General features: G+C 49.8%; 1 protein-coding gene across 8 annotated transcripts in view; it reads right to left on the bottom strand.

Moving 5' to 3' along the window:
• Positions 1-6,069: 6,069 nt before the first annotated feature.
• Positions 6,070-19,443, bottom strand: part of LOC114677438 (uncharacterized) — a 74,217-nt gene continuing 60,843 nt past the window's right edge. For 5 of the 8 annotated variants that reach the window (XM_078001156.1, XM_078001154.1, XM_078001157.1 and 2 more), the window contains exons 3-4: positions 18,772-18,890; positions 6,070-6,819 (exon numbers count right to left, since the gene is read on the bottom strand). In XM_078001156.1, the coding sequence (XP_077857282.1) occupies positions 6,650-6,819; positions 18,772-18,890 (289 nt within the window). In that variant the 3' untranslated portion in view covers positions 6,070-6,649. Of the gene's footprint in view, positions 6,820-9,605; positions 9,809-18,771; positions 18,891-19,443 lie in introns of all 8 variants that reach the window. The other 3 variants (XR_013416953.1, XM_078001159.1, XR_013416951.1) reach the window with 3 other exon arrangements.

The raw sequence follows: 19,443 nt of genomic DNA, 5'->3' as shown, positions 1-19,443 counted from the left end.
TTGAAGTATCCGTGGTGGAAGCCTTCCAGGGCTCCTCCCTTCATCTTGAAAGAATCCCAGGGCATCTGGTGGCTGGCCTCCGTCCGATGACGCGGGGAGACTAAAGCCCCTGGGACACGCATTTTCTTCAGGGGCGGCCAGCTGTAAGAGACATTATCCAATCCGAGGGGCGGCAAGCTCGTTGAGCACAATAACCCAACTCTGCCACTGAGTGTGAAAGTTAGCACCCTGCCTCCACCAGGTCACAACTGTCTCTGAGGACGGTTGTCAAATGGCACTGTGGGAAGTTTTGAGGACCGATCACCTGGAGCTCGGAGGTCATGTCCCGGCTTCCCCGTGAAGTGCCTGCGGCACCCTGGACAAGCCATTCCACGCACGTCTGTCAGATGTGGGACTGGGCTCAAGCACAAGCTAGGAATTCCATCCCACGGGTCGACTGGACTGCCAATATTTTAAATTATGACATTTCATTTAAAAATCCAAATTGCTGGTTTCTGCTTTAAAACAGAAGCAGGAGCAGCTCCAGCAGCCCAGGCCCTTCCCTCCTGCCTCTCCCCCTGGGCATTCCAGCCCCAGAGTCCTCCCAGGCTCCACACTCATGCCTGCTGGGTGCTGGCAGGCCATACCCATTGGAGTCTCACCCACACATCCTCGGCCCTCCCGGCCAGAGCTGGCCTTTCATGACAGACTGGCATCGGTCCCACACAGCGTCCATCCCCTGCTAAAGAAAATGTTCCCTTGGCTTTGGGGAAGCAAAGTTGCTCAGACCAGCAAAAAAGAGCAACTCAACTTTCAGGGGAAATATGTACCCTGTCTTTTCCACATTCAACCATAAAAATGTCTGGATGTACTCAAAGTCTGCCACTAAACCATGGAAACGGAGCCAGGCATCTTCTGAATGACACAAACCAGGAGCCATCCCTGATGGCTGTGCGTTTCCCTGCGCTTTTCTGAAGCCAAATACCAACGGCGTCTCCTCTTGGGATGGTGATAAAGGCAAGAGTCTCAAAACAGGACCCACAACTGCAGCCTCTGCTGAACAAGCCAGCCCCACCCCGGCCTTCCTGTCTCTACCTGGCCGCACCTCCCACCTCCCCCAGCGGGCGTCTCGGACGCAGGCGGACCCTGCCACTGGAGAGTGGCAAAGTGTGTGCCGTGCCAGGCCTCCTTTCTCAAAACTGGCACAGGCCAGGGGAGGCTGGAAAGATGGCGGAGCCATTTTAACCTGACTCTAAGAGACTCCAGGTTGTCTCTATTATTTTAATAATTGGATTTTATAAGACCTGTGCTCTGGGGCTTTTTCAGTGAAGAACAATAATTTTTAAATGAACCTTGAAAACTTCTATAATAGGTGGAGAGTAAAGAGTCAGCTCTCCAAGTACATTCCTTTTCCTGCTTCATCCCGTACAACCTAATCCTGCTGCTGTGCTTCCTCCTCGAGTCCTTCCAAGAACACATAAGATATTTATTCACAAAGGATCTTAATCCCTTTTCGAGACTGCTTTGCAAACTTCCAGTCTTCAAGAGCTAAGTCTCTTAGGTTTCTTCTTGGCCACAAACTGTGCCCACAACGTACATGGAATCCTTGGGGAGCCGTTGCTGCCGGATGGGCTGGATGGGCACAGGGACTGCTGTGTTTGGGCCAAACTGGGCTGGACCTGGCCTCATGTCTTTGGACGGACTCTGGGAACGTGCTGATGAGAGAATGAAGGAGGGAGACGCTAAGCCAGGTGCTATTAGCTGCAGTAAATTGATGTCCTCCTGCTGGGTCCATTATTGATGGCCAAGACATGCATTTTTAAACAAAATAAATAATGTATTTTGAACAATGTCGATTTGTGCCTATTCACCAATTGGATAGGTGAACTGTTGTACTAAAACAATTTGAAAATACTTTTTTTGAATTAACACAATGTTTCAGTAAAGAGACAACAAATTCTTACCTTTAAACACTTCTTATTGTGTTGTGTGTTACTGTGTTGACTCGTGTCCATGCTGTGGAAGGGAGGGAGGGAGGGAGGGAAGAGGGAAGGAAGGGAGGCAGAGTGGGAAGGAGGAAGGGAGGGAGGAAGGAGGGAAGGAAGGGAGGAAGGAAAGCAGTAAAGCAGGAAGGAAGGAAGGAAGGAAGGAAGGAAGGAAGGAAGGAAGGAAGGAAGGAAGGAAGGAAGGAAGGAAAGGAGGGAGGGAGGGAGGGAGGGAAGGAGGGAAGGAGGTGGGAGGGGGAGGGGAGGGAGGAAGGGAGCCGAGGAAGGGAGGGAGGGAAGGGAGGAGGGAGGGGAGGGAGGCAGGCAGTCACACTTAATTTCTACACTCAGACTCAGTGGTGTGTGTGTGTTCATGTGTGTGTATTGTGTGCACATGTGTGTACATGTGTGAGTGCTGGGAAGAAAGGGGAATGCATGAAAGAGACAGTGACCGACTCCCTCTCCCCAGCAAAACTCTCCCTCCCTCCAGGTGGAGAACAACCCTACACTATGCCTACAGGTGCTTGTCACGACCCCGGTGCCCGGCACTGGGCAGACCCCAAACTCTTTCTCTGCTTGGCTTTCCCGTCTGTACTCCAGGCCTCACCCGTGAATCAAACTGAACTCACCACACACATCCAGCAAGTGCCTACTCCTGACTTTCAGTCCTGGCTGGGGTGATGCGGTTTTATTCACCTCACTGAACATGAAAATGTAGCAATGGTGTGCCAGGCCTGGGTGCACAGAAGGAAGGGAAGCAGAGCCAATTCCACGCTCCCGGAGTGGAGCCCATCAGCTCCAGGCACTGGGGAGACAATGACCTTGTGCCAGCGCTGCAGGGGACATCCCCAAACCACCAAGACGCTGAGGTCCCCGAGCCAGGACTGCGGGGGACCTCCCCAAACCACCAAGACGCTGAGGTCCCCGATGCCAGGACTGCAGGGGACCTCCCCAAACCACCAAGACGCTGAGGTCCTCGATCTGAAGTCCCCAGCCTGAGCCTGGGGCTGGGGGTCCAATGGGAAGGGGATGCCCCAGGATTTTCCCTCTCAGAGCCCTCTGACCTACAGGCCTCTCCCAGGAGGTGAGGAGCCTGGGGTTCCCTCTGGAATGAGAAATGCTGAGTCCCCCGCAGACAGTGGACTCTGAAAGGCTGAGAAGCATGTGTGGTTTGTTGCACGAGCCGTGTGTTGCATCCTCTGCAACCAATGCTCTTAGCCATGAAGCAGAGGCTGCCGGGTCGGGCCCCACTTACAAGCACTGACCGTGTAGATGAGCAGGCACAGGGTCAGCGCTGCCTCAGCCCCAGGCCCCAGGGAGCAGAGCTGGCCTACCAGGGTCACACTGCAACCAGCTCCCCAGGCCCCAGGGAGCAGAGCTGGCCTGCCAGGGTCACGCTGCAACCGGCTGCAGCCCTTTGCTCCCAAACACCATTAATCACCCTGAAGAGAGCCTTTCTTCCACTTGGAAAGATGAATCATTTTCATGGCAGTGGAAAAGAACACTCCCTCAGTTTACTGGATTACTTGAAAACACAGGCGAGGCTCGGCTGATGAGAAATGCTCAGGGAGTAAACCCGGCCTCCGTGGGCACAGCAAGGTACGCCCACACGGAAAGCTATTACAGAGGAGGCCAGGGCCTCCTCTGCCAGGGCCACGCACTCGGGGTGGGTGAGCGTGGGGCTCGGACAGGCTCCAGGGGCACCCGAAAAGCTCCTGCAAGTTGATTTACAATGATGCCGTTATGTTTGTGTGCATGTTTCTGGAGAGAGGGCTGGTAGCTTTTCAGATTTTCAAAGACTTTTGCCATCCCAAAAGGTTAAGAACCAGTTATAAAACATTTTCTTATGTGTCATGCAACAGGGAACATTTTAAACAAATAGAAGACATAGTCTTAATTCTAAAAACATTTCAGAGCAGACTTCTAAACACTCCTGTAAGGGGTAAAAGTGAAGCCGCCAGGGAGCATCTGTGTACACAGAGGTTCGTTAAAAATCCCTGTCATATTCCGAGAATTTTGAAGCAAGAAAAGCTCACAATTCAATTTTTTTAAAAATGACTACATAAATAGCCATATGATTTCATTTTACACTCACCTTGGGATTCCAAGTTTATATTGAAAGTTTCCTTTTCTTTCCTTTATTTTCTACTGAAAATCCACATCCCCATTTATCCAACCACACGCAGTGCTCTAGCTTTCAGACTCGCACATACTGTTGCAATAGAACCTGTATATTTACTATATCTAAATGAAATGTCATATTGGTAACCTGTAAAAATATGTATATATATTTTATATATATATATTTTTTTCTTTTTTAATTTTTCTTTGAGACAGAATTTTGCTCTCTTTCCCAGGTTGGAGTGCAATGGTGTGATCTCGGCTCACTGCAACCTCCACATCCTGGGCTCAAGAAATTCTCCTGCCTCAGCCTCCCAAGTAGCTGGGATTACAGGGGTGCACTACCACACTTGGCTGATTTTTGTATTTTTAGTAGAGATGGGGTTTCGCCATGTTGGCCAGGCTGGTCTCGAACTCAGGTGATCTGCCCGCCTCAGCCTCCCAAAATGCTGGGATCACAGGCATGAGCCACCGTGCCCAGCCCAGCCTTAGTACATTTTTTATTAACAATGCAAAATGTGTGGCAATATGTAAGCCACTCGACGTCAGGAAAATGACTTGGCCTTGCTGAATGTTGCCTTTCGGGGAAAATGAGGGTGCTCCTGCCTCCTGGGGTTGGTTCCGAGGCTACATTGGGTGTGACTGATGTGAGAGCCTGACCCTGTGCACAGCAGATAAACAGAAAATGTTTGCTTGCGTTCCTTGTGAATCTGGTAATTTTCCACCTTTTCTCTAGGAATGCTAGACCCCAAATTGCTGCAACAACCTAATTTTTCCATCTTTTGTCAAGTTTAAATGCATAAACAAAAAATAAAATGTTAAGCTCCCCCCACCCCAAACATCTGAATGAACCCAGCCAAGGGCACTCCAGAGTTAATCTGAAAAGCTGGTTCCGGTTGTGATGGGAAGGGGGGTGGGACAGTCTTCATCATGCCCACCTCCCTTTCGGAATTCAAGAAAAGCTGACCAGCATGAACATCAGTACAGGCCTGAAGTTTGGTAAGAAATGTTTACCATCTCTTCTCTCTGAAGCCTGCTACCTGCTACTGGCAGGGAGCTTTCATCTGCATGATAAAATCTTAAGTTGCCCGAGCTTTCTGGATGAACCAAGGTATTTCTTAAATGTATGTGATTGAAGTCTCACATCTCCCTACAACGTGTATAACCAAGCTGTGCTCCCACCACCTTGGGCAACATGTCACAGGCCATGGTCACTCCTATTTGGCTCAGAATAAATCTCTTCAAATATTTTACAGAGTTTGACTCTTTTTTTTTTTTTTTTTTTTTTTTGAGACAGAGTCTGGCTCTGCCGCCCAGGCTGGAGTGCAGTGGCCGGATCTCAGCTCACTGCAAGCTCCGCCTCCCGGGTTCACGCCATTCTCCTGCCTCAGCCTCCCGAGTAGTTGGGACTACAGGCGCCCACCACCTCACCCGGCTAGTTTTTTTTTTGTATTTTTTAGCAGAGACGGGGTTTCACCGTGTTAGCCAGGATGGTCTCGATCTCCTGACCTCGTGATCCGCCCGTCTCGGCCTCCCAAAGTGCTGGGATTACAGGCTTGAGCCACCGCGCCCGGCCCAGAGTTTGACTCTTTTCACCAGCAAATGGCAAATGTGTTGTGCTTGCATGAGTAGCCCCTTGTTGAGAGCGAGTTCCCTGCAGGTTCTGCGCTCAGGTTCTTGGTGGCGGGAGACACTCCCCAGGGCGGGCAGCCAGTCTGGTGCTGGCCAGGGCTGTGCTGCTCAGCAAGGCCACAGAAGGGACGGAGCTGCCCTGCCTGCCAAGCCTGGGAAGCCGGCTCAGGTTGTTTACTGCTGGCCTTTCAGGAAGTGCTTTGGGAACAACCTCACACCTTTTAGGTCATCCCGACTCTCGGTCCTGCTGGGAGGGCAGCTTAACCTGTTTGTCCGCTTGTTGCTCGTTAGGCTGTGCAAGCAGTGAGGCTGGATCGTTGCATCAGGAGTAAGTTACATAAGAGACTCTACATTACATTGCATTGCATTACATTACATTACATTACATTACATTACATTACATTACATTACATTACATTACATTACATTACAGCTCTACAATGCAGCAGACAGACCCGTCTGGATTCTTCCAGGGCTCTCAGCCCTGGAAATAGCATCATTTCTTCAAATTGGTGTGTCCTCCTGTCTAAAATCAGGATGCAGAGAGTTGGTGCAAGGCATGGCGCAGTTATACTGTGGGAGCAGCCCTCTCCATTCATGCCAGAATTCTGAGTGGTTAATTCAAGTCCCTCCAACAAGAGTGTTGACAGCTTTGTTCTCTCCTTTATCCCTTTTCTCTCCTCTTCCTCCTTCTGACTACAGGATGCCTGGGAGAGCCTGTGGCCAGCCTGGGTCCAGGAAGTGGGCAGCTGCCACAGAGCAGACTCCAAGGCTAGCTGCCTCCAGACTTCCTCACAGCACACCATTCTGCCGTCCTGAGTCTTCTCAAGGTTGGAAGGTGCCCAGATCCAGGGAGATAGTGCTGGCTCTTTGGTGGCTGTGGAGTGTCCAGACAGATGAGCTGGAATTCTTGGGTTTCTCTGCCTCTCTTGTCAAGTTGGGGTAGCACTGCTTGGACTCTTGCCCCTGCTGCATTGACCAAGCCTTGATGTTACCTTCTTTGCCAAACCACTGGCCGCTATGTTGCTGCCACAGCAACTCAAAGGCAGCTGCTTGTCCATCTCTGCCTGCCCCAGCCTTCCTGCTGGCTCCATCTCAGCCACTGTAAAGCAAGCACCTAGTTTTAGTTCTCCTCCCCAACAAATTTTATTGCTAAATAAACAATGAAGCTACCCCATTAAATAGTAAAAAAAAAAAAAAGAAAGAAAGAAAGAAAGAAAGAAAGAAAGAAAGAAAGAAAGAATACAGACAAGATCTAAACCCATCACAAGAGTTTATAAACCAGGTCAGGCACAGTGGCATGCACCTGTAGTGTAGTCCCAGCTATTCAGGAGGCTGAGGCTGAAGGATCAGTTACGCCCAGGTTGGAATCCAGCCTGGGCAACATAGTTGTATTAGTCCATTTTTATGCTGCTGATAAAGACATACTCGAGACTGGGAAGAAAAAGAGACTTAATTGGATTCACAGTTCCACATGGCTGTGGAGCCCTCATAATCATGGCAGAGGGCAAAAGGCACTTCATACATGGCGGCAGCAAGAAAGAATGGGAAGAAATCAAAGCAGAAGCCCCTGATAAACCCATCAGATCTCGTGAGACTTATTCACCATCACAAGAATAGCATGGAAAAGATCGACCCCCGTGATTCAGTTACCTCCCCCTGGGTCCCTCCCACAACATGTAAGAATTCTAGGAGATATAATTGAAGTTGAGATTTGAATGGGGACACAGCCAAACCATATCATTCTTTCCCTGGTCCCTCCAAATCTCATGTCCTCACATTTCAAAACCAATCATGCCTTCCCAACTGTCCCCCAAAGTCTTAACTTTAGCATTAACCCAAAAGTCCAGAGTCCAGAGTCTCATCTAAGACAAGGCAAGTTCCTTCCACCTATGAGCCTGTAAAATCAAAAGCAAGCTAGTTCCTTCCTAGATACAATAGGGGTACAGGTATTACATAAATACAGCTGTTCCAAATGAGAGAAATTGGCCAAAACAAAGGGGCTACAGGGCCCATACAGGTCTGAAACCCAGTGGAGTTGTCAAATTTTAAAGCTCCAAAATTATCTCCTTTGACTCCATGTCTCACATTCAGGTCATGCTGATGCAAGAGGTAGGTTCCCATGGTCTTTGGCAGCTCTGCCCCTGTGGCTTTGCAGGGTACAGCCTCCCTCCCAGCTGCTTTCATGGGTTGGCGTTGAGTGTCTGTGACTTTTCTAGGCACACAGTGCAAGCTGTTGGTGGATCTACCATTCTGGGATCTGGTGGACAATGGCCCTCTTCTCACAGCTCTACTAGCCAGTACCCCAGTAAGGACTCTGTGTGAGGGCTTCAACCCCACGTTTCCCTTCTGCACTGCCCTGGCAGAGGTTCTCCATGAGGGCCCGACCCCTGCAGCAAACTTTTGCCTGGGCATCCAGGCATTTCCATACATCTTCTGTAATCTAGGTGGAGGTTCCCAAACCTCAGTTCTTGACTTCTGTGCACCCACAGGCTCAACACCATGTGGAAGCTGCCAAGGCTTGGGGCTTCCACCCTCTGAAGCCACAGCCTGAGCTGTACGTTGGCCCCTTTCGTTCACGGCTGGAGCATCTGGGACACAGGGCACCAAGTCCCTAGGCTGCACACAGCACAGGGACCCTGGGCCTGGCCCATGAAACCACTTTTGCCTCCTGGGCCTCCAGGCCTGTGATGGGAGGGGCTGCTGTGAAGGTCTCTGGCATGGCCTAGAGACATTTTCCCCATGGTCTTGGGGATTAACGTTAGGCGCCTTGCTACTCATGAAATTTCTGCAGCTGGCTTGAATTTCTCCCCAGAAAATGGGTTTTTACTTTCTACTGCATCATCAGGCTACAAATTTTCTGAACTTTTATGCTCTGTTTCCCTTTTAAAATGGAATACTTTTAACAGTGCCCAAGTCACAGTTTGAATGCTTTGCTGCTTAGAAATTTCTTCCACCTGATACCCTAAATCATCTCTCTCAAGTTCAAAGTTCCATAAATCTCTAGGGCAGAGGCAAAATGCTGCCAGTCTCTTTGCTAAAACATAACAAGAGTCACCTTGACTCCAGTCCCCAACAAGTTCCTCATCTCCATCTGAGACCACCTCAGCCTGGACCTTGTCCGTATTGCTATCAGGCTTTTGGTCAAAGCCATTCAACAAGTCTCTAGGAAGTTCCAAACTTTCCCACACTTTCCTTTCTTCCTCGGAGCGCTCCAAACTGTTCCAACATCTGCCTGTTACCCAGTTCCAAAATTACTTCCACATTTTGGTGTATCTTTTCAGCAGCACCCCACTCTACCAGTACCAATTTACTGCATTAGTCTGTATTCACACTGCTGATAAAGACATACCTGAGACTGGGAAGAAAAAGAGGTTTAACGGGACTTACAGTTCCACATGGCTGGGGAGGCCTCTGAATCATGGGGGGAGGCAAAAGGCACTTCTTACATGGCGGCAGCAAAAGAGAATGAGGAAGAAGCAAAAGCAGATAAAACTATCAGATCTCGTGAGACTTATTCACTATCATGAGAATAGCATGGAAAAGACCAGCCCCATGATTCAGTGACATCCCCCTGGGTCCCTCCCACAACACATGGGAATTCTGGGAGATACAACTGAAGTTGAGATTTGAATGGAGACACCGCCAAGCCATATCAGTAGTGTCCCCTGTCTCTTAAAAAAAGAATTAATCAACCAAAGGAGAATCCTGAGTGGCTGTGGCTAGTGCTTTGGGCTGGGCATCAACAGTAGTCCCAAGGAAGCCTCCCTGTCACGAATTATGGTGGCCAATTAACCATGCCAGCCTCAGTTTCATCATAACCAGAGTTTCAAAGAGAGAATGAATCATAAAACTTTAAGGCTTAGAAAAGATCTCAGAAATTAAGACCTGTATCTTAGAGTGGAGTTTCTCAAATGTCATCATGCACACGATCTCCTGGGCATCTCTTTAGGGAGGGTTCTGAGCTGGGGGACAGGGGCAGGGCAGGGATCAGCATCTCTAACCAGCTCCTGGGGAGGCCGCTGCGGGGCCACACTGGGATGGCGAGGCCTCAGCGGACCCAGGGCTTCCAGTGTAGACTCAGCTTCACACTGCAGAGTAAGAGGAAACATGTTAGAACTCATTTTTCTGTATTTTCAGATATAGAGACCCTTGGGGAGGGTCCAGCCCTGCTGCATTTAGCGTAGCTTGTCACGGAGAGGTTCTAATGTGTTTACACCTTTAAACCATCACAACGCCAGGCGTGAACTCCTCAAACTTATGTGTTCATAGCTCCAAATGTTGAAATTTTAAAAATGACTTTAGGGCTTTTTATTTATTTTTAACTTTTTCTACAACTTTAAAGCAAAACTCAAGTATAAGCTCAGAAGTATTTTTCTCTTTGAAAATGTTAAAAAAAAAAAATGAGGACCCCAGTGCCTGTCCACTCTTCCTGCTTTGAGCCCTGTTGGGATGCTAAGGGGTATCATTAGACGGTCATCAGTCTTAGCACCGGCCACCTTCAGATGAGCCCTCAAGGTCCCCCACTGCCCAGCAGACAAGGGCTGTGTCAGCCTGGGGTGATAACACCCACATACCCTGGCTCAGCCTGCACATAGTAAGTTCCCCCAGTAAGAGCTTCTGAGTGCAAAAGAGATCCGTCAAGTTGATTGAACATGGATCAAGTCAAATGTCTCATTAATTATTCTTGTTAATTTTCATTAGCTGAACTTTTTTTAATTGATGAAATTCTTCATCTATTTAGCATTGTGTAACACGTTGTGTCAATTAGAAACGTGCAATGCAGTAAACGTCATTGATTTTGTATTGGACAGCAGAATTTTCGATCCCCTGAGACAGGGATGGGACTTAACTAGTAAAGTGAGCCCCCTCTCCCCTCCATCCACAGTTCCCCCAGGACCAGCAGAATGTGGGTCTGGAGGAGGCCTGAGGATGTCCATGGCCAGTCCAGAGACTGTGATTTGCTCCCAGAGATCCTCGGGCACTCCAGTTCATCCTAGAGAGAGTCCCAGTCCCTAACAAAGTTCCAGAACCACCTAATGAAGATGGAACCTTCTTAGGAGTCTCTAAACTACTCATTCATTCAACAAATACCTGTGGAGTCACTCACCCTGTGCAAAGTGCTGTAATGAGCATTATGAGAACCTTCCCTCCACGAAAGGCATAATTTAGGGGAGACAGGCAGGTTAATTACTGACTATCACGCCAAGCTGAATGCCATGGATGCTATAATAAGTGTACAAACTGTGTGGTGGGGACGCTGGGGCAGGGATTCAATCTGATGGGAAGCTTCAGGATGAGCTGGGCTTCAAAAGATGCGGCAGGCAGAGCAGAGAGAGGTAGAACCTGAGTCATGAACTGTTGTTACTTAATCTCTAACTTTCGGTTTAGCCCAATCATACTTTCCATGGCTCAAATATTTAAATGATATTTAAAGATGTGTTCAGCAGGTCTCACTCCCACTCCACCCCCATCCATGCAGGTCCCTCGTCACAACTTCTGCTGTGCCACGTGCAATGGGTCTGGCGTACCTGTCTATGTCTACGAAGATGCAAGCAGAGCTAATTTGTATTCTTATTCCCCTCCATGTGCACAGCGCAGCATATGGCTTTTTTTGCTGAACGTCATATTCTGATGATCGTTCCTTATCCATACCCAGAGCTCTTTCTCATTCTTTTCCTAGAGCTGCATATAATTTAAGCAGCCCTGGGTGGATTGACGTCTGCTCCTCTCCCAGCCTTGTGCTGTTACATACACAGCACCATGAGTGGTGCACGGATGTCATTTTGCACGTGGGCTGATATGGACAATACCAGATTCCCTTCCCTAGCTGGAATGCCATTTTGCATATCTCCCGACAACACACGAGTGCCTGCTTTCCACAGCACCTCCAATAGAATGCATTCTCACCCCTTTCAGTTGTTCGCTTATCTCATCCCTGAGAAATAGAATCCCAATTTAGTTTCAGTAGCGTTTCTCTTACTGGGAATGACAAAGAGCCCCTGAAATGTGTATTCTTAAGAGAAGGATCATCAGGTATTGCATCCAACACCCATCTAAACTTTCCACATCGATTTTAGAGAGCCAGTAGGGAAGCCAGACACCAGGCGGAATATGGCTCATTATCTGACTTCAGGTCATTCTCCTTCTGATAAAATTAAACCTGTAAGTATGGGAAGACCCACTGTGAGTGTGCAGGGCTTTGCCCGTCACATAGTGATGTTTAGCACGGTGGAGGAGGGAAGGCTTTGCTGGTGCTGGTCCTACAGTCAGGCTGTCTGGAAAAGAGCATCTTTTGGGAGACACAAGTCAAGCACCCAGAGGCAGCAGTGACGTGTGCGCAGGTGGCCCCAGCTCCTCCCTACAGGGCCTGGACGGTACCTGTCCCCTCTGCAGACGGGGCTCCTGTGGACGTCGAAGCCCCCAGGCAGTCCCAGTGCCCTGAGGAAGAGGCTCCAGGAGGTTCCTTTCCTCAGCATCTGTGGAGCCTAAAACTGGTTTTGCCATGGTTTCAGCTGGGCTGTGGATCTCCTGCTCACTGATCCCCTGTCATCCTGCAGGGGCTGGGAAGGGGAACTGAGGCTGCAACTAACCGTGACAGTGGCAGAGAGTAGGAAGTAAATACACATGCTTAGTGCGCTTGAAATAGTGCAAATGGGCTCAGCAGTGAAGATTTGGCTGTGGCACAGCAGGCCCAGAGGATGCCCTCTATGCCACACCAGCCAGCAGCTCCTTCAGACCCCCGGGTCAGCCTGTCACCATTTACCATGGTCTGAGGCAACCTGGCAGAGAGGAGGGCATAACTGACATTGTGGGCTCCGTCCCGGGCAGCCGCAGGCTCCACTGGGCTCCATGTCCAGAGCCTGTCGCTGCAGACGGAGCCCTCCGAGTGCAGGCCTGGATTGTTGACCACCGGGAACACCTCAAGATGGCAGAGCCCACAGCGGGGCCCACTAAGGCCTACGAAATCCCTTTGTCACCCACCCAGCCCATTATCCGAGCCAGGAGAGGGCCCCAGAAGCCTGGCACCTCTTCTCAAGGCTTCACTGGGATGGCCTCTCCTAGCCTGGGACACCTGCTCAGAATCTCTCCAGGAGAACAAGGATAAACTGGGGGACTGGTGTCCAAACAGCTGCCCACTCCTCTCTCAACCATGCAGTCCTAGGAGGGGAGAGCCAGGCGTGCAGGCAGAGGATAGAGGGGTTCTGCCTCAAGTCCTCTGGGTGCCCCCACCCCACTTGCACAGAGCCTGCTTCTGTGGCCCCAGCTTGGAGCACTCCATCTTGACCTTGCCCTCCTCCCTCCACCCCTATCTGAGCTGGATGAGGAAAGCAGGTGGGAGCCGGAAGGGCACAATTCTGCCCCCTTCCAGGGCCCGCTGCCCTGACAGCCCCGGGGCACTGGAGGTCACCAGAACCCTCACCCGTGACAGGAAAATGTCTTAACAACTTTGTTAGGATTTGGCACAAAAGGTCTGCAAGAGATTCTGTCCTGGATATATTTGGAAGTTAGAGTCAACCTCATTCACTGCTGGGGTGGATGTGGTGGTTAAGAGAGGGAGTTCCCCAGGGTGGAACCTAGGGGAGGCCAGCACACCTGGAACATGGAGTTTACCAGGAAGGGAGTGGAAAGCCAGGAGCAGGTTCTGTGGGAAGGGATTTCAACATGGGACATGCCATTGCTGAGATGTCCATTGGGGAGCTAAGTGGAGGCTCCCAGGAGCCCCTTGTGAGTCTGAAGTTCAGGAGAAGGGATGGAGCTGGAGTCCAGATGGAGACCCATCAGCTCAGAGATGAGGCTTGAGGCCCAGAGTCTGGAGGTTGAGTGGAGAGAACAAGATCCTGGATGGACCTCTGGGTGCTCAGGTCTCAGGAGGTCAGGGAAGGACCCAGGAAAGGGGGCTGAGAAGCTGTAGCCTGACGAGGTGGGAGATGGCCAACGGAGGGGTGTCCCTGATGCTGGTGGAAGGGAGGCTCTGGGGAGGCCATGAAGGCTGGGCCGGATGACTGAGAGTTCAGGGAGAGGATGGAGAATTCCGAGCAGCTGTGGAGGAGGAGACCAGTCTCAAGGGAAGGTATAGCACAGGAAGATTCCTGGTCATCAGATTTAGGCGACCTGTCAAGAAGTCTGCTGCAAGAGGGTGTGGAAAAATGGAATGGAGCTGGAAGAGAAAAAATGAGCCAAAAGGAATGTTTGGGTTTCCTTTTCCCAAGATAGGAGAAACAGTAGCACGTCTGGGCACTGGTGAGAAAGATCCAGGATAGAAAGTGAATACGAAGATGTGGGCAGGAGAAGGAGGCGCCACAGGGCGTCCCAGGTGGGTGCATGGGGAGGGGTCTGGCCTTTGACAGGAGTGAGGCTGACTCGTCCCCTCTTGAAAGTGATTGGTGGCAATTCCCAAATGCAGAAGGAGTCAGCACTCTGGCAGGGTCGGCTGGGGTGGGCTGGATGACATGTTCAAAACCTGCAGGCAGACACGTGCATTTTAAAAAGCTGCCCAAGAGATGTTTCAAGGCCATCCCATCTCCCAGCCCTGCCTTGCCTCGGGTTTTAGGGATGCCAAGACGCAGATAGAGCTGGGCTTCTGACAGAGGGGCCTGTTCGGTGTGGGGGACGGCAGTGACCTGGGGCTCGGGTGCTGTTTCAGGCGTCGGGGGCAAAGGTGATGAACAGTGCTTGGCATGGAGCCGGCGGCGAAGACGGTTGCCACCGTTCACTCCAGGAAGGATTTCTTGACCTAGCTCTGCTCTGCTTCACTGATTGTGATATTATAGTCCGTTTTCTATTTCAATGTGCAGTTTCACTTTCATTATTTCCAAATCTGCAGAACTATTTCCCTGCAGACCCCACAGACACATGAGAGTGGGCTCCTCCCCATCCTCCACACTGCTCATCCGCTTTGGGAACAGAAATCACGTAAAGGCCCAGCCCAACAAAGACCCTGAAGTCAGGAAAGCCTTGCCTGCAGAGACTGCCTGTCTCTCTGCTTCAGATCAGCTTGCCCCAGGTCCAGACAGGGTCATTCTGGTACTAAGGGACACGGAACGACCCAGATGGTCCCACTCAATTCCTGGCACCCACCCACCCCACCCACATACAGATAAAGTTGTAGAACAACTGCACACCCTCATGATAGCCATTCTGCTCAGTTGAGGACTCAGTGGGATGTTCGAGTTTTCCTTCCAGAACCTTCTATTGTCCCATATCACTCCTTATACACTCCTCAGGAAAATTCACCCAGATCTGGAGTTAAGGAACCCTAGGTTAAGGGTGAGAAAATGAGGTTAGGTGTGAGGAGGGGAGAGAATCAAGAGCCATGTTGTAATCACTCGTTGTTACCTCCCACACGGTTCTGGAAGGTTCCAGGATCATGCCTGCCAAATCCAACCCTGATTCCCTGGCAAGCGTCAAGACCACACAGTGTAGAACAGAAAGATAAACATTTCATAGGAAAAGACCTGACTCAGAATGAAGGTAGAGGTGGCAGACTCCGAACCACACACATGCATACAGTAGGTGCTTAACAAATACTTGCGGAACAGATGGATGCACAGAGGGGGACTCATGAGAAGACCCTGGCACTGAAGGCCTTGAACCTTAGGATGTGTGCTGAGCCACGGTCGCCCTAGGGCAAGGCAGCTGGAGTGCTCCTTGAAGACTCCATTCACTCCCTGCCAAGAGCCCCGTCCACAGGGCTTCCTTGGAGTGCCGAGGTCAGAGGTGAGGAAGTGTTTTGAAACTGTGAAAACTTTGAGCTGACTCTCTGGTTCCCAGTGCTCTGTCCAGTGCCCATGTGATGTGTGCTCTGAATGGGAGTCTGCACGATCGTTCTCCAGCCCAGCTCTGCTGCAGCTCAAGCAGCCAGGAGGCCAGCCACTGAGTGAGGAGTGATTGGGGAGATAGTCATGGTTGCACCGCAGACGCTGAGCCAGGCTCTGCTCCTGGATTAACTCACTCAATCCTCACCATGGCCCGTTATTATTGACATTTTACAGTTGGAAAGACTGAGGCGGGGGGCCATATGGGGAGGATGCTGGGCACGGGGATTTAAACCCAGGCTGTATGCAGCCCCGCAGGGCTGGCTCTTAGTCACCATGCCATCCAGCCTCTCTCAACCCAAAACACTGGGTTACGGCTCTCCACTCTACACCCATCCATGCCTCCCTCCCTTTTTCCCTCTCTCCATCCCCCCATCCACTCATCTATCTATTACTAACAAGCCCACTGGGGTCCTGGTTTGGCAGCAGACCGAGCTAGGTGGTAGCAAAGAGGAGAAGAGATGTGGACACGCACCGTGCACCTGCTACCACATGCATTACGCTGTGTACACAGAGAGGGCTGGCACAGAAGGCCGATGCCAGATGGGCATCTTTCTGCTGACCAAGAGAAAACATCCCTAGGTGCCTCGCTGTTCACCCCCACTTCTGGGCCCCATTCTTGTACTCCTTCTACCTTTCATCTCTACCCCTCACCCCCCAGGGAAGTTTTCCTTCCCATTGTTTGTCCTTCCTAAATGTCACCTTAGTTCTGAACAATGCTGCATTTTACAATACTGAAGCATAAACTTCACTCATAGAAGGAAAGTAATTGGAATGTCCGTGATAAATTACCCGGACCAGAGTGGCATAAGGGGTTGGTTGTATTGATTAGTGAAATTATCACCAGATAGATCCAGTTTTCCATAAGCCCGGCAACAGACTCTATGACAGGTGAAACTCACAATCCTGGGACAGGCTCCATTGCAAATGGCATGAAAAACTATGAGCTATTTCTCAATCATGTTATCAGTGGCACAGAATCTGGTGTCAGCACACAGCCACTGCCAGGAGACAGTGTGAGCACCAGCACACAATGGATTCTTTGTGTTTCCATCTGGTGCGAAAGAAAGGAAAACAGCTTTGGTCAATAAATAACACGCATGGCTGTTGGGGTTTCTCAGTACAGCCAATAAGCACAATCTTAAAATTGAGTTATATAATGCTACATTCATCCTTCATTTCTTTTTATTGGACTTGATCTACCTAGAGCTTCTGTAAAGTGGCTACCCACAAGAACATAGTTGAAGGCCAAAAAAATAGAGTGAAATAAATCAAAATTAATCTCGACTTTCCTTCAGATTTTAAAACAAAGACCCTGTGTGTAGCATCCGTGTTATATGACACACCCAATGATCCTCTGTCCCCTTCTGAGTAAATGTTTAGTCACGGCTAATAGTCTTTTTCTTTTTCTTTTTTTTTTTTTTTTTTTTTTGAGGCGGAGTTTTGCTCTTGTTGCAATGGCAACAATGGTGCCATCTTGGCTCACTGCAACCTCCACCTCCTGGGTTCAAGTGATTCTCCTGCCTCAGCCTCCCGAGTAGCTGGAATTACAGGCATGTGCCACCACGCCCAGCTAATTTTGTATTTTTAGTAGAGATGGGGTTTCTCCAGGCTAATAGTTATTAAGTGCTGCATTAGTAAGCAGTGCTGCTCACCAATATCCAATCTCTTCTCTCCAGCGCCTGGAGGATTGGCCTTCCTGTAGCCCTGCAGTGGGCATGGCCTCATGGTGTGGCCTGGACAGTGGGTGTGTGTGCGACATCTGCACAGAGCATGGGACCTGCTAAGATGAGACCCTCCACAGCCTTCTCCTTCCCTCTCCTCTGGTCGTTGGCTGATATGGTTTGGCTGTGTCCCCACCCAAATCTCATCTTGAATTGCAGTTCCCATAATCCCCAGGTGTCGTGGGAGGGACCTGGTGGGAGGTAATTGAATCATGGGGCAGTCACCTCCAGGCTCTTCTCATGATAACGAGTGAGTTTTCATGAGATCTGATGGTTCTATAAGGGGCTTCCCCCCCTTCACTCTGCATTTCTCTTTGCTGCTGCCATGTGAAAAAGGACATGTTTGCTTATCCTTCCACCATGATTGTAAGTTTCCTGAAGCCTCCCCAGCCATGCATAACTGTGAGTCAATGAAACCTCTTTCCTTATAAATTACCCAGTCTCGGGGATGTCTTTATTAGCAGTGTGAGGATGGACTCAAACACTGGCTTTGCCAGGCCTGGTCCCAGATGAGGACAGTGCAGCCCCAGAGGACTCACAGGTGGCCCCTAAGGGACACATGGAATGAGCAGGAACCAAGACACCTGGTGGATGCTGATTCTGCAGCATCCACCAGGACAGTGAGGCCTGTCCTATAAACTGGTGAGCACAGACTCTCCTATGGTCTGTTCTGCAAACGTGCACACTGTGTGCCGGATGCTGTTCTGCAACCTGCAGCTGTGGTCACTGCTGCTGTCCTCAGAACAACCGCAGAGGCTCACCCCACTTCCCCCCATTTGACAAATGCAGAGACTGAGGCCAGAATGGAAAGTAACAAGAAATGAAACTGAAGTTGATGCTACTTTATTAAGGCATTTTTAAAAGCCAGATTCTATTTGTATGGCCTTAAACATTCTATTTTGTGTACACGATTGTGGCTGACAACAGCAAGATTGTTTTCCCTACTTCTTGCTAGAGGAGGAACAGAAAGATTGGAAAAAGACAGCAGAGCAACCCCATACCATCAAGAGGGACTGCGTACATTACACTTATACCGGAATCATCAAACAACAGTATTGGAATCCTGAGGAGTTACTATGTCATGGACATCGGTTGCCAGGACCTTGCTGGGCCAGGTGCGCCATCAGTGGCCAAGCACAGAGACAGTGCACTTCCCTGCCACCCTGCAGCTCTCCACTCGGTGCAGTGAGGTACGTGTGACTCCAGTTGTCTCCGGAAACCCAAGGAGGAAAAGTGAGGGCAGCCCAGACCTGGCCGGCACACCCAGCCCCAATTCCTAGACATGCAGACTGGATTTCCATTTTCAATCTCATTTGACAAAACAGTTCCCCGACTTTAATAAATGTTGAAACCGGTTGGTGTTGTAAAATAAACCTGAGCTGGGGAACCAGAGTGGGCTTGGATTCCAGCCTCCCGTTCCAGGGCACACAACCTTGGGCGAGTAGTTTAACCTCCCTATTACTTTCGTGTCCTCATTTTAGAAATGAAAGATATTAGGATGATTATGCCTACTTGATACTGTTGGGAACAACTCCAGCCCTCCGTGAACTGCCAGGGGTGGGAGAGATGTCACAGGCCTCCTTGAGACAGGACTGGGGACAGCAGCCGTCCTGGAAGAGGTGACATCTGGTCTAAGGGAGCAAATGGAAGTCAAAGTCTATTCCCCTTCCCGAGTTGAAAAGATCCTGCCTGCTCAAATGCTTGTGTTTTTCGTACTCCGCTTCAGAGAGTAGAGAGGAGTGTGTCACTGGAAAACCAGAGTTCTAATCAAAGGTGCTTTGAATTCTGGCTGAACCCCTGGTTGGTTTTTTGCTCGGTCCCAGTGGACTTCGACTCCTATATTAGTTACTGCGAATGTCATCTTCAAAGAAATTCGCTGGCCCAGGATACTTAAATTAATCATAAAATCAGTCTCTTAGAGAAAAATCTCACACTCCGGGCTGTCCCCTCCAGACTTTAAAGCACTGCAACAGCCCTCAGGACCGAAAAGCAAGATTTTAAAATATACCTTGGCCTCAATTAAGAAGAATAATTTGCACATGAAAACAGAGCCAAGCTGAATCAGAATTTTCTATCAATCTTTTCATTAGGGTTTGATCTTTGCCATTAGGAATGTGGAATCTTTGGGGATGAATCTAAATTCCAAGAGTTAAAGCAATCCCTGAGTTGGGTACAGAGGATCTT

Source organism: Macaca mulatta, chromosome 4 (assembly GCF_049350105.2).
Source record: "Macaca mulatta isolate MMU2019108-1 chromosome 4, T2T-MMU8v2.0, whole genome shotgun sequence".
Classification (NCBI taxonomy): domain Eukaryota; kingdom Metazoa; phylum Chordata; class Mammalia; order Primates; family Cercopithecidae; genus Macaca; species Macaca mulatta.
The sequence above is the reverse complement of the archived record's forward strand: the minus strand, read 5'-3'. Positions and strand labels throughout refer to the sequence as shown.